The following is a 14,910-nucleotide window of genomic DNA, read 5'->3' on the forward strand; positions in this document are numbered from 1 at the left end:
ACTGGAAAACAAGCGTAGTCCTTAGAGCTTGGGGTGTCCCTTCTGTTCGCTTGGCAGAGCACCTCCTGCACCCGAGAGGCTGGCCAGGCTGTTAGTCACTCTTACTTCAGGAAAGAACCTGAACAAACCTTCAGCAAACGATGGGATGACTCAGGGGTTACTGAAAATAAAGCTGCACTGTCAGCTGGAGCCCTGAAGCAGAGGATGCTTCACAGAGGTAGGGTCTCAGCCGTGTTTTAAACAGCCCACTTCAAACACCTCGTGTTTTCCTGGGCTGGATACCCTGCTGTGCCCACTCCCAGCTCAGGGTGTGGATCTGTGGATATTACATCTGCTCTCCTTCCCTTATCTGAGTTGGGATCACCAGCAGCCTCTGGGGAAGGAAGCTCAGCTGAGGTTGTGGTGTTTCAGCCTGAATACATCAGAGGGAAAGATCTGGGATCAGAGTAACAACGTTGACATCAGGGCTTTTCAGACCTTATCTTCCCTGTGCTGCTGGGAGCCAGGGATGGGTTATTATCCCTGTTACAGCACATCCCAGCCTGGCCTGCTGGGATTTGCCCACTGTTGTACAGCAGATCCATCACATTGCTGCAAGGAGAGGACTGGAGCCTTTCTCTCCAGCAGCCCATCTACTGCAGGCATGATATTACTTCTGGTTGGTACATGGAGCAGGAGAAAGTGTGTGTTGAGGTGGGAAGAGGACCTGAGAGATGCTTAGCTGGGGCTTCATCACCTTCTCATGTGCAGCAGTGCTGGGCTGAAGCCCTGGCTTCTCACAAGTGTTCTAAATTCATGTCTCCAACCACCAGTCTTTAGGAACTGGCAAAATGTGTGTCCCAGGGTCCTGTTTTGTCCATTCAGAGACTCACTAAAGCTGGGCCTCAGGGATCTTGTGTGACCACAGCAATTAGAAGGGGAACTGAACTGAGGAGGAGCAGAGTAACTGGCAATTTCCTCTGCAGTGAATAGTGATATTCACACCTGTGCACCTCATTTAATTAGTTACAACTAGACAATCACTGCTGGGTGCCAATTACACCAGTCCCTCTTGCTACCTGGGTACCACCGCTGCAAGCGGCTCTGAGACTCATGGGCTTGCTGGTACCTGGTAGGCATAGGGTGGCGGCTGCCCCCTTCTTTCAGGGCTGGGAGTGCTTGGCCTGGGATGAAATTCAGTGGGGTGAGAGCTGGGGGACTGCTGTGTGCTGCCCCATCCCAGCACAGGGCTGGGGAACGTGGCATTTCCTGGAGAATGTGAGGAATGTAGAGGCGAGCTCACAGGGAGGGGAGACCTGTAAGGAGAAACCTGTTTGATTTCCCTGAAGGGCAAAACACACCCAAGTCTCCTCCTCAAAACAAGGCTTGGCTTCCAGAGCCAGCCCTCTCAGCCCTGGCAGGTAACACTCAGCCTCACCCACAGCCGCCCCTGCTGCCATCCGAGGTACCCGCTGCCAGCCTGGGGGGGGCTGAAGTGCCTGGAGGTTGTTTGCAGGCTGCTGCACATTCATCTTTGGGGGGACACCGCAGCTGAAGGAGCCTTTGCAGGTAGGGCTGGGCAGGGGGGTTAGTCCTCTGAGCCCTGCAGAGGTGCTGCTTCTGGTGTTTCTGAGTGCTGCTTCTCTCCTTGTGCTCTCTCTGGGTGGGGAGGCGAAGAGGACGGCTGTCTTTTCCTGACCTGCAGGGATCTGGGGCGTGGGGGAGGCTTGAACCAGTACCTTCAATCCTCCTCCTGCAAGGGGAAGTGAAGGTCTTTAGCGTGTTGATTCCAAGAGTGGCTCTAAAATGGTACATGAGTACTGCAGGGATGGTGTTAGCACAAGTACACCCATGAGGCTGAAGAGGGGAGGTTTGAGTATGGCTCTTTGTTGCTTACCCCTGTCTGATCGAAATTCCCTCCTTTGCCCATTGCCACACGTCTTTCCAAAACCTGTCCCCCTCTTAATTTACCTGGTACAGCAGGGGCATGGTGTGAGCTAACTGGAGACAGTCTGTATGTGGGCAGGAGCTAGCAGTGCCTGGACAACATCAGTTAATGTGAGCCTGTGACCCTTGACAACCTCTTGGGATGTGTGGGGTGAGCTGTGTGTGCCTCTTTCTGCCTCTCCATCCCCTTACCAGCACTTGCATGGGACAGAGGTAGGTGCAGGCAGAGATATTTTGCTCTCTCTGCCTTGTTTTGCTCTCCCTGAATAAGGATGAAATCAGCACCCTGGAAAGGAGTGGTACAGCTGGTGAGGAGGAGATGAGCACCTCCCTTAGCCCTTGCTTCATCCCAGCTTGGTGAAGCTGCCTCTGTTTCTCCATCCACACCCCTCTGCTCAGCCCTGGGCTGCTCCAGGACAAACCCCTTGCAGGAGGATGAGCTGGATTCAGCTGCACAGGTTGCTCCACCTGCTAGGGAGCAGAGGTGTCCCCCCATCAGACTGATCAGGATGTTAGACTGGTTTATTTTAACCACTCATCCAAGTTGATTCCCCAGATTTATCAGGTTTTAATTGGAAGTCCCATTTCCACTAATGTTTTTTCTTGGCAAAACTTGGTACCTTCTCTGCAATGAAGCTTCCATGAGGTTTTCTGCCCTGCTCTGTTTGTGGGACACAAACACAGAGCTCTGCCTTTGAAAGCAGAAGGAACTTTTCCTTCTGCCTTGCTTTCATCTGTAGACATCAAGGCTTAAGGTCAAGGGCATGTGGGTGTGGTAAACACCCTCCACATCCTTCTTCCTTTTCAAATACAGAAATTAGTTGAGCAATTAGGAATTAATGCCTTGTAATTACAGTAATGAATCTGTATAGCCAGGATAGGGAAAAATGTAGTTTTGGACAGTAACAGCAGCAAGGTTTGGGTTTTGGGGGGTCATGCTGCAGAAGTTTGTACAGCAGAGCCCCAGGTTGATCTCCTGGGACAGGCAGGTTTGGGTGCTGCTCTCAGTCAGTGTATGCCACGTGTTCCTTACTCCAGTAGCTCACATCTTTGCCAACTCCATCTGGTCAGACTGAATCCTTGTTTTCTTGTGGGGTATGTGGTTGCAAGTGAATGACAAGAAATGGTTATTGTGCATTTGCAGGTTTACAGCTGCTGTCCCTGACATGGCTGAAATGTGTCTGTGCTGCTCAGGTGAATGAGTTCTGTGCAAGCTTCCCCAGTGCATTTACAGGGTTTCATCTCTACTTTCCCTCCTTTTGCAGCCTAGCTGCTCCTTAGAGCATCTCTGCATGCACTGAAGAAGATAGGGATGAGCTGGTGTATTGGATGAGCCTAGAAGGACTGATTTAAGGTTGTCTGGACTGCTTCAACTATTGCATTGCTGATTGTTCACAGGTTTGACTTGAGAGATCATCGAATCATAGAATGGTTTGGGTTGGAAAGGACCTTAAAGTTCACCCAGTTCCAACCCCCTGCCATAGGCAGGGACACCTTCCACTAGATGAGGTTGTTCCAAGCCCCATCCATCCTGGTCCTGAACACTGCCAAGGATGGGGCATCTCCTGGTGCTTCTTAAAAATCACCATTGGAACAGTATTAAATAGTCACTGCATGGTAAAGGGGAAAGGCAAGAGTAAAGCTGGTCCTTCAGAGAAGTTAAACATTGCCTAAAATGTGAGGACCCACCACCCTGCCTGTACAGATGACCATCCAGCTGGGCTTTAACTGTTCAGAGGTACTTATGCATGAGTTTATCTCCATTTGAAAGCCCACAGCCGTCCAGTTGCTCCTAATACTGAGCCAATGGGGGCAATAAATGTTATTTGCCACTGAGACTCAGTCCAAGCCCAGGACCATGCCCTCAGGCTGTGGTCTGCCCTTTCAGAGACTGACTGACAGCCTCCCACTTCAGACACATTCAGTGTGCGATGAGATCCTAAATTGGAGGTTGTGGGCTCCCATTGTGAAGCCTGAAGTGTAATCCCTGTTGCCACTGGTTTCCTCAAGCGCAGGCAGTGGGATGGAAGCACCCATCCTTCCCAGGCATGGGATGTCACTCAGGTCAGAGCTCAGAATTAAATCTAGTTTTAAGTATGTTTGCTCCAAACTGTCACAGCCACTGGGCACAGTTCCAGGGTAAACTTCCTTTACCAGTTCAAACTTGGTGAAATCAATAGAAAGGGTTAAGTGTGCCCTCGCAGGGCTTAGCTGGGTCAGGCGCAGTCTAGCCAGGCTGCAGCCTTCACAGCAGATCAGGTAGCAGCTAGGCAAAAGCATAACACAGGCACAAAGTTTGCATTGTGTGCTCTGGCTAATGCTAGAGCAATGTGAGTATGTGCTCACGCCTAACCCAGGGCAGTCAGGATCAGCAGCCCTGCAGCCTGGCTCTGCCTCCTGCAGGCAGGAGCTGGGTTGGATGTGTTGAGTGCTAAAGCAGGATCCTACCTCTCACCACATGGGCTCAGAGAGGGATTTGGGCCTTGGTTTAGGTCCAGGTGACAAGATTTTCAGCGGAGTTTAGGAGGTTCAAATGAAGAAGGGTCAAACCTTTTGCAAGCTCTAAATACATTTTAATTTGAGGACTGTGAAGGTCAGAATAGGCCTCAATTAAACTGGGATCTTCCGCATGACTGAGCTCAGTCCTGCTGGTGCTGAGGTCCAGCATTCAGGTCACTGGCCAAGTCCTCCATTAGCACTCAAGTTCCTTGTTGCTGAAGTGGGTTTTGTGCTTCAACCCAGGGCCAGGAGGAGCATGTGAGAGCTCCTTGGAAAGCAGTGTGGTGGCACGGTTGGGCTTTGCTAGCTGCAGGTCCTGGGTCACAGTTGGTGAGACAGGACTGATTTGCTGTTGGTCACATAAGTAATGCCACAAGGGCTTTGGGTTGAAGGAAAGGACCGGTTTAGGACAGTTTGTCGCCTGTTAATGACCTTTGTGTTGAGGCCACAAGAGTTTAACTCAGTTAACATGGGTCAGCTGAAGGGGGGGCTGGCTGATGCAGCACAGAGCATCTCACCGTGCAGTTCTTGCAGAGATCAGCATAATAAAGGGATCCTGGTGCCCTGGACATCAAAGGGAGATCCTGTCCTGTGAGCAGGGAGGAAGGCACGGGGAACAGGAGTGCTGTAACATGAACTGATGCCTGGCCTGGGCTGTGTGGACAGATGAGGAGTTTAAAGGCAGCCTGTGGCACTCTCCAGGAACGCTATATTCACAGGATCAAAGCAGCTCTGCTTCCTTTCCTAGGGCATTCATTCAGTCCTCTGAACTGGGTCCAGTGTCAGATCCAGCTCATCACCGGGATGACTGGATGGCAAAGTGCCCATTAAGGGCTGTTACTGTAAATGCCCTGCAAACTCCTGACAACAGCAGGCTAAAAATGGTTATTAACATAGTAAAGCTGCAGTTGGGCTTGTCACAAAGGAGGATGCTGGCAGGTTTTTCTTCTGTGCTTGCAGGTAATAGGAGCTACAGTCAGCTTTTAAAGAACAGTGAGTGTTTCATCTCCTGGGGTGTAATTACATCTTTTTTTAAGTGGCTTACATGGAAAGAAGAATCATTCCCAATTAAGTGATGGGCTGCTGATTTCAGGCACTTGAAGAATTTATTAGCAAAGAGGGCTGGCCTGGCTGTCCATCAGTTCCTGTGCAGAGGGCTGAGTGGGTAAGGATGTATCACACTCTGCCCACTGCCCAGGGCTAGAAGCAGTGCACAGGCTGTGATCTGTAGGGATCACTCCCTGCTGAGATCACTCCCAGCCATCTCCTCTGCTGGTACCACTGCTGTTGATGCCCACTGGTGTGGTCCCTGGGCATCTAAAAAGCAGCTCAGCTGTTTGCCTGGCAGGGTGGCAGGTTTCACCAGGAGCTGCTCTCTGAAGCACTGCAAAGAGAGACGCTCATTACAGCACTCCATAGCTGGGAGCTGCTTTATGAACTCAAAGTGCATTGAGACACCCGGGTTGGGCTGAGACCACTGCACCCTGGAACATGCCAAAGGGAAGCTGGTGCCTGCCCACAGGCAGATGTGCCTTGTGGGCTGAATCTAAACACAGTTTCAGCTCTGCTTTCCTTATTAAATATCTTGTAATTGCTCTCATTCACGTGGTGAGGATCTCCAGAGTTAGTGTCTTCATCAGGGTGGGTGAGTCTGGATGGAGCAGCCCGGAGGAGAAGGACTTGGGGTGCTGGGTGAGGAGAAGCTCCCTGTGACCAGGCTTCAGTGTGCACTAAAGCCCAAACCCCCCCAGTGTGCTGAGCTGCACCCCCACAGTGTGAGCAGCAGGTTGAGGGAGGGGATTCTCCCCCTCTACTGCACTCTGGGGATCCCCCCTGTGGTCCTCATCCAGCTCTGGGGTATGGTATTTGAATTTGCACCCAGACATAGTCTGCATGGGCAGTACACATGGCTCTGTGAGTCACAGACCTTTTAAAACAGATGAAATCCAAATTATTTTAGCCCAGAAGTCTGTAAGAAGGTGCAGGATGCAAGAGGAAGTGAATTCTGTCCATTGTGCTACCTAGGAAGTATCCCTAGCTTTGTATTTGACAGGTAGATCATGGATGGACATAGCTGTGTCTGAAGTATTACCTGTGGCAATGCCTGGCTGTCCCTGCTGAGGGAAGGAGCTGCTCCACCATGGTCACTTGGGGGGTTTATTGCTTGTTTGGTGTCTCTTTAGCAGGTCATGCTGACAACTTTATGTCAGTCCTGGGTAAAAGACTTAACTGTAGTACACCATGGCCTCCTGAAGCCTGAGTGCCAGGGCTCTGTCCACATGGAAATCAGTATGTAACTGGCAAGAAAAGCCTGCACTGCCTTTATTTTAGTAAGGCACCCTGACAGGATATGGCTGGAGCCCAGACCTGGACAGGTGCCACAGGGGCAGCTTCAAGCTATTCAGCAGCAAAGGAAATACATGGCTCTCTGTCCGCAGCCAGCTGCAATTCCTTCTTTTCTATGGCTGCTGTCAGCAGGGGATCACCTCTCAGAGCTGGGCTCACACAACCCAATCTCAGATTTATTTCAGCATCTCAGGACACTTTGCACACATGGAGCCTAAGGTGGCTCTGTGAGGTTGTCCAGGGAAAGTGTACAAAGGGAATTGTTCTCCAAAGCCCAGTGTTTCAGAGCAAACTGGCCAATACCTAACGGTGCAAGAGAGCCTGCAGGAGCTGTTGGGATCAGGAGCAGAGGACTATTGCTCATTCACATAAAAAGGGCACCCAAGGGTGCCAATTAGGATCAAGGGCCTGGTGATGGTGTTGTGCAGATGCTTAATAGGAGGCACTTGGCTCTGAAGGCTCCCACTGAGCATCTGGAGGAAACCTGCTGTATAAATGGGGAATAGGGATTTTTGTTTAGTCTCAGATTTTATATTTGTAGTGAATGTTTGGGAGACAGTGTATTTTCTTGACCAGCTCTGGTATCTAAACCAGTGACTTGGGGACTTGCTGCATGTCCTTTTTAATAGAGATGTTCCCACTCGCACAGAATAAGCATTTTCTGTGAGGCAGTGAACAAACAGAATACAGAAAGGTGTATTCAGCATGGCAGAGCTTATTCTCCCACTATAAGGCAAGAGATGGATCTAGGTTTACACAGAAGAAAGAGGTTTTGGTCTACAAGAGAGGTGCTCTGTATCAGCACCAGGATGGTGTTGACAATGGGGACTTGGATTGCACAAAATACAGAGGGATCCATTGCTGTGTTTCCTGTCCTGAAGCATCATTTTTAGGCCATGGTAAGTTATTTGAACTGTGTTTTCCCCTTTTATCTGATTGTACCACAAGTGCCAGGTGCCTGGGTTAATATTTGAGTCGTGTTGGCAAGGGAACACCATGTCTCTGGCATCTTGGGCAAAGGAAAGTGTTTCTTCTGGGGCTCTTTGAGGAGCTGTCCTGCAAACATAGCTGCAGTGGTGTACAGCTAGACCCTGTGTCAGAGCCAGCTCCAGGGGTTCCACGTACCCCACAGTGCTGCCAGAAGGAGGCTTTTTCTGGCTCCCAAACTCACAGGCCCTGCTCCCAGCTTCTGAATGACTCTCATAAGGTGGAAGCTGCTTTTGGATCCTAAACCTTGCAGAAATCCTGCCCACTCCAGTGAAGCCTGGACTTAACCCACTGGGAGAGAAAGTATTTGTTTTATCTGAAGTCTGGAGGTGCCCAGAGCTGAGGAACTGCTGTTGGGATCAGCTGCAGCCAGCTCTGGCTCCAGGAAAGTGGAGCACATTGTTTCTGTACCAATAGAGGAAATTGTATCCTATTATGGCTGTACTAATAATTCCCAAAGAAGCTGTACCAACAAAACCATTTTCCCCCTTGTAACTTAACATCACACATGGAGGTTCTGGTAGCATAAAAGCATATTTTTGAAGAAACACTTCCATGGACAAAATGAAACTTGGGCAAATGCAGTTAAGGAGGAAGATGAAGTGTTATTCCTGCTAGTAGTTTGCTGTTCTGTCTGTCTGTGGTTTGGGTTAGTGGGTCCCATGAATCTCTCTTGTTCTTGTTTCTTCATCGCAGCTATTCCCTTGGCATCTGTAGATCATAGAATCCCAGACTGGTTTGTGTTGGAAGGGACCTTAAAGCTCATCCAGTTCCAACCCCTGCCACGGCCAGGGACACCTTCCACTAGAGCAGGTTGCTCCAAGCCCCTGTCTCCAATCTGGCCTTGAAGACTGCCAGGGATGGGGCAGCCACAGCTTCTCTGGGCACCCTGTGCCGATGTCCTACCACCCTTCTAGCAGGGTTGGTTAAATCTGCATGGCAAGGGGGATCTGGGAAGGATAAAGAATGAGGTGGGCTGCCTACTGCTGGAGAAAGCTGAATTAATGTTTGGGAGCGTTTCAGAAGAGAGGGAGCCTTGGGGTAATAGCAGAGAGCTTGTTCACCATCAGTGCAAACTGGATGAGGAGTGAGTGGATGTTGCAGTGGGTAGATCTGCAGCTTAGACAAGGCAGAGGAGCCAAGTTTGCCAAGAAGCAGTGCTGTGAGCTCAGCGCTCAGCATTCCTCATGGGCGTGTGGCTTCGTGGCAGGACTGCAGGGACAAGCCCACCAGGAGATAACAACAGCCTAATTTTAGATTAACAGGCTCCCAAACAGGGCTGGGTGTTTTCATTAATGAATAGCATAGGCACTTAGGAATTCAGGTTCAGCAGAGAGTTTTGGCAAGGAAGGGTTGGAGAAGCTGGAAGTTGCCCTGGATTTTCTCCTCTGAAACAAGGACTTATCCCATTTTACATGAAACACTGTGGAGTGAAAAAGAAACATTCTGGATAAAGGTTCTACTAATCTGAAAACAATGTGTCCATTTTGAGGAGTTTTGCTTCCTTTCATTTGCTCGCAAAGTAAAAAGTCCCATGTGTTTGATTTTGATGCTGAAGGTACATGACATGGGGAGAGATCTCAACTTTGGTTTATATACCGGAGGCTCACCCCCCTCCAGGCTCTGTGGCTGTGCCGCTGTTGTGATGCTCTCCCTTCTACAGAAATCCACAGGTTTTTGTAGCTTTTCCCCTTTTCCATTTCTTCCAGGGGCTTGTTGTCTTCAAGCAGTGACTAAAGGGGAAGGTGCTTCTGAGAACCATGATGTCCCTGGGTGTCACCAAAGGTAATTCTTTTCCCTATCCCAGCTGCGGGGATGGCTTTGCTTGGTTGTATCTGTCTCTGCTCAACTCCCTCAGTGCAGTGTGTTCAAGGGAGGGGACACCTCTTCCTTAGCTGGGACCTGCTCCAACCTGAGCTCCAACATGTCATGCATTTAGCTGTTATTTCAGTAGCCATGAAGGCAGAGAGAGCTGGCGAGCTTAGAACCTGGCTGAGATTTTCAGCTGAGACCATGCTTCTGCAGTGTGCAATAGCCAGACAGCAATGAGAACACTGTCTTTATTGCTGATAAACTCCTAATAATGTTTTATCATCAGAGGAATGTGAAACAAATCATATTGGGGCTGCCAGACTGTTCTGAGTGGTCCCAGGAACATCCCAACCCTGCAGAACTCTGTGGCAGACTCAACTCAGGTTTAGTTTTAAGCAACATGCTCACAGGACTTAGATGTGAATAGATGGGATGATGTTCCCAAATCCAGAGGTAAGCTGTAACAGTGACAGGGAGAGGAGTGGAAATGCCTTATTTCCATTAGCAATAAATTTAATTTTCAGTTGTCTTTGATCATCCTGAGAAAAAATGACTTGTTAATGTGCCTCAGCTCACCTGCTGATAGTGATAATCCTTGCCTTCTCTCAGCAACCCTTCTCATTCCTCCCTTTCTCTCTGCCTCTCCCAGGAGGTGCCCTTCCTCCCACGGATGAAGACCGCAGGAGGATCATTAAGCAGATGAAGGTTCGCACCACCCTGAAAGGAGATAAGAGCTGGATCCACCACCACAACTCAGACTCTGAGGATGAGAAGAGCAGCAGCACGCTGTAAGTGTGGCCAATGAGGAATGCTCCTCTTCTTTACCTCATCAGCCTCCCCTGAGTACTGCCTGCAGAAGCAGCACACTTGGTGCTAGCATATTTTGGGGTCCCCATGATGCCAGGAATTGTCACTTCCAGAGGGAAGTGGTGCTCCTGCATATTTCTGATAAATACAGGCTGGGGGGAAGCTCTGAGAAATGCCCTTTCCTGAGAGCTGGAATCCAGCAGCATAGGCAGGTTTCAAGTCTTTGGGAGAACTCTAAAGTTCTTTGAAGTCAGATTGTGTTTCACCATCTCCAGGGTGACAAAGGCAGGAGCAGACCTTGATGGGAGGGAGTTTAAGTGATAAAACAGCCAGGTCTGCATCTTCCCCTGCAGCTCACAGGGCTGTGTAACACAGCAACCCTTGTACCAGGGAACACCACAACCTGCACCAGCTCCTCTTAGATTAGAAACAAATCCAAGCCCAAATTGGTTTACTCTCAGCAGCTCTCTCCAAAAAACACAGAATTACAGACTGGTTTGCATTGCAGGGACCTTAAAGCTCACCCAGTTCCAACCCCTGCCACGGGCAGGAGCACCTCCCACTAGAGCAGGTTGCTCCAAGCCCCTGTCTCCAACCTGGCCTTGAAGACTGCCAGGGATGGGGCAGCCACAGCTTCTCTGGGCACGCTGTGCCAGCGCCTCAGCACCCTCACAGGGAAGAACTTCTGCCTAAGAGCTCATCTCAGTCTCCCCTCTGGCAGATTAAAGCCATTCCCCCAATCCGCTGATGTTCAACACCATTGCCATGTTCAGTGAGGCAGCTCAGCAAGATCAGAAGTTAATTATGTCATTGTATTTTCTCTTTACTCAGATCTGGCCATGGCAGTGGGAGATCCCCAGCACCCAGTGCTCCCCAGAGTGACAGGTAATTCTGGGGACACATCCTTTTGCTTCCTTTCTGTATTATCTCATGGGGTCAGTGCACACTTTCACTGGTTCTTCATAAACCTGAGCTCTTTCTTCATCTCCTCATAGCCCCTTACTGCTGTGCCTGATGAAAAATAGCCCCTGAGGAGAGCCTGCATTGTTCAATATAATGTGTGTGCAGAGCTGAGGTATCACAGCCCAGTTAGCTGGATTTTTAGCTTGATGGCCACATGGACCCTTTAATCCTGGTGCTGCTGCTGCTGTTTTCCCCATGTTTCTCTACTCACTGATGTCTTCTTTGCACAGGTCTGCTCCCCCCAAGCCTCAATCCGGTTATCTCATCAGGTCAGTATAAAGTGGGATGTATTTGGTCTGCAGGGGAAGGAGAACTAGATCAGGAGCAGCAAGCATGAAAAATATTACTATGTCTTGGGTTCTTCTATTAGGAACATTACAATGCTCAGGGAATATCTTGGTGAAGAGAGAGTGTTTCCTTTAACAGGTAGTTTGATGGTGCTGTTAACAGAGTCTCAGATCTCCTCTGTATGATGCACTGATCAGCACCTTCCTGCTGACAGGACACACAGACACTGTTAGGCCATGGAATGGCTGCAAGTCTCTTAATTTGAGTTCCTAACATGTCTCTTTTCTCCCCAGAGGGGTGTTCACAAAAACCATTGATAAGACCCCTTCTGTGCCAGATTCTTCACCTTCTAATGAAGCACAAAAAAGGTACATGTGTGTCTTGGAGCAGCACCATCCCACAGAGGGTTTGCCCATACTGACAACTCACAGTGGCCCTGGGGAAGCAAAGCAGACCTCAAATCCTAGTCCAAGCCTGTGCAAAGGAGGCAAATGCTGCGCTTTGGTTAAACAGGATTCCCCAAGTTCAGAAAGTGGATATATGGGATCACCCTGTTTCCCCTGTCACACGGAGCATGGGCTTATCTGGGGAAGGGAAGGTGAAGGGTGAGAGCTGGGGAGGGTCATGCTAACATGTGGTTTGTGCATCTGCAGCACCACCACGAAGCGACACAGCCTGTGCCGCTCCTCCTCTGGCTACAGGATGACCACTGAGGACTACAAGAAGCTGTGAGTGTGCCAAGGGGAGCAGCACTTCTGCCCGTGCCAGGCTCAGCAGCACCTGAGCCTCAGTGGTGAGGCCATCTGCATGTGGATGCCTGTGTGCAGGACATCCAGGCATGGCTTCATCAGCCACGCACTGCAGAGCTTTGCTAGAAACTGCAGCAGTTCCCAGTGCTCCCTCCAGGCCTGAGTGGGCATCAGGGGTCCCTCAAAGTGGTAATGGCCTTTGTGCAGGGTGAATTCTATCACTAGGTAGTAGATAAGGCAGAAGCTGGAGGATGCAGCCTGGGGACTTGCAGTATTGCAGACCTTTCTGCAACCAGGGGAAAAGAGGGACAGAGCAGCACTGCTGATGTTTCCTATACAGCTTTTCCTGTCAAAGACCATGGCTCTAATCTGGAATGCAGCTGAGCATTTATGATGAACCAGCCTCTAGGCTTAACCCCTTGACTAAGTCATGTGGGGACACATGCATGAAAAATACAAGTGCCCTCCATACTTGTGTGCCGTGCTTCCAGGGCCTGAACCCACTGCCACATGCCCTTGGATTTACCCTGGGTTTTGATTGTGCTGCCTCTACAGAGGCAGCTCCCTTACCTTGGCTCTCCCCTTTCTGTTTCAGAGCTCCGTATAATGTTAAGCAAAAATCAGTGGACTTGGACGAGGAGGATGTGCCTTTCACTCCAGATGAGCACAAAAAGAGGTATGTCCTGAGTTAACCACCTTCTGCTTGCAGCGGCAGTGACAAGTGCACTTCAGTTTAACTGTTACTGGGAGGGTCAGTTTGATGTTTGCAGCTGAGCCATTAGGGCTCATTGCAGTAAGATAATGATAAGCAGATATTTCTACTCAGAGCACATCTATGCCCATGGGTGACTGCACTCCCAACCACATATAATTAAAAGCCTGACATGATTCAGCCTGACAGCATACCCCAATTAATCTGGCAGCTGGAAGCAGGTTGTGGAACCCATTAGCTGCATCGTGTCTATGTGGAAAGATAGAGACTACAACCGGCCTGGCAGTGAGGGGAAGAACCACCTCCCACAGCCTGCATGTGTGCAACTGAGTCTGGACCACAGGGGGACTTGCACCTCAGTGCAGATCCAAATGAGTCTCTTGTTCTCATACCAGGAGTAGAATGTGATTTGTCTATATGGTGGACCTGCATCAATGCAGCCAGAGTCCCTGTTGCTTTTGGTCAAGTTTCTGAAGATGCTTTTGTTCAGATACAAGGCTTTTACAAATGACAACTTGGTTATTTGCCCACAGCAAAAGTCCTTTCATGGATCTGCACCTCTCCCTTGGTACATCTGGTGGTGCTGATGTCTGTAAGACACATGCAGTTCATGTAGCATGTCAGCCTCAACTCCTGCTCCCCAGTTTTTGGTCCCATGGTGTGCAATATTAACAGTCCAGGTCTTCAAAAGGAGAACTCCCTCTGCCCACCTGGAAGAGGAAGGGTTTTTCTTTTCCCTTATACTTTACATGTGCAAGTGCTGTGACCCAGCATCAGTGATGCTAAAGAAAAAGATTAGATGTTGTTACTTACCCCTTTCAGCTCTGGCTGGATTTCTGCTCCCAGAGCACAGGAGCTCTGCAGGGCTGGCACGTGGCTTGTTCACCTCATGTCTCTTCAAGGCTACAGGCATGAGCAGAAGGTGACCCCATCTCTTCCCTCTCCTCCAGGACAGAGGCAGCCAACAGTGTCCTGAGGCACAGTGCCAGCAGGGAACGTGCTTATGTCCTCTCTGCAGCCAAGAAGAGCAGTGGGTGAGTGTGCGGCATGGGGCAGGAGCAGGGCAGGGGCTGCAGAGGGGACTCACGGGGTGGTGGCCTGAGCCAGGCTTCTCTGAAGGGGATGGGTTCCTTTCCAATGAGAGGAGATGACAGAGCTGCCGTCTCTCCAGGAATGCCAGGGGTGCCTGCACTTGGTGCACCAGGCATTTGGAGGCCTGCAATCAAGACTTCAGTGTTCAGACTCAGTTCTTCTGCTCTCTGCAGTTGGTTGCATGCAGGGGAAAATCAGAGCAAATACAAACTGCATCCACTGTTGATCAGCTTTTTGCCACAGTTTGCCTTTACACTGGTTTTGGATGATAAGAGTTATAAGATCCCGATTAGCTTCAGAATAGTTCTATGTGGATAAAAGAACCTAACAGTGGTGTGGGTACGTAACAGGAGTGTGAAGTTGTGTGGGAGCTACTGGTGTTCAGGGCTTTTTTGCCCATCTCTTTCCTGGGAAGGGTAAAATAAAGCAGATTTCCAAGGACTCTGACCCCCCTAGGAGCCCATCATGGCAAGTGACTTTTGCAGCTTGCTTTCACTGTGAACCGTTTTCCTCTTGACATAACTCAGGGTGACACAATGAGGCACAGGAAGGTTGCAAGGGCAGGAGGAAGCAGGGAGAGGATGGCCAGCAGTGCTCAGCTGTGCCCAGGGTGGGAGAAGCGTTTGGATGGTGCTGCAAGAAACCTGGAGAGAGGCTTTGGACAAGGGTCTGTAGGGACAGGACAAGGGGAACAGCTTTAACCTGCCAGAGGGGAGATTGAGATGAGCT

General features: G+C 50.0%; 1 protein-coding gene across 1 annotated transcript in view; it reads left to right on the top strand.

Moving 5' to 3' along the window:
- The first annotated feature begins 1,365 nt into the window (after positions 1 to 1,365).
- The window catches only part of ZNF185 (zinc finger protein 185 with LIM domain), a 33,520-nt gene continuing 19,975 nt past the window's right edge, over positions 1,366 to 14,910 (top strand). The window contains exons 1-9 of the mRNA XM_062640419.1: positions 1,366 to 1,548; positions 9,468 to 9,543; positions 10,220 to 10,358; positions 11,209 to 11,262; positions 11,571 to 11,609; positions 11,922 to 11,996; positions 12,282 to 12,356; positions 12,973 to 13,053; positions 14,040 to 14,123. Coding sequence (XP_062496403.1) covers positions 9,519 to 9,543; positions 10,220 to 10,358; positions 11,209 to 11,262; positions 11,571 to 11,609; positions 11,922 to 11,996; positions 12,282 to 12,356; positions 12,973 to 13,053; positions 14,040 to 14,123 — 572 coding nt within the window. The 5' untranslated portion in view covers positions 1,366 to 1,548; positions 9,468 to 9,518. The remainder of the gene's footprint in view (positions 1,549 to 9,467; positions 9,544 to 10,219; positions 10,359 to 11,208; positions 11,263 to 11,570; positions 11,610 to 11,921; positions 11,997 to 12,281; positions 12,357 to 12,972; positions 13,054 to 14,039; positions 14,124 to 14,910) is intronic.

The sequence above is a fragment of the Pezoporus occidentalis genome, unplaced genomic scaffold (assembly GCF_034315485.1).
Source record: "Pezoporus occidentalis ecotype Australia unplaced genomic scaffold, CSIRO_AGI_Poc_V1 ctg65, whole genome shotgun sequence".
In the NCBI taxonomy this organism is placed as follows: domain Eukaryota; kingdom Metazoa; phylum Chordata; class Aves; order Psittaciformes; family Psittacidae; genus Pezoporus; species Pezoporus occidentalis.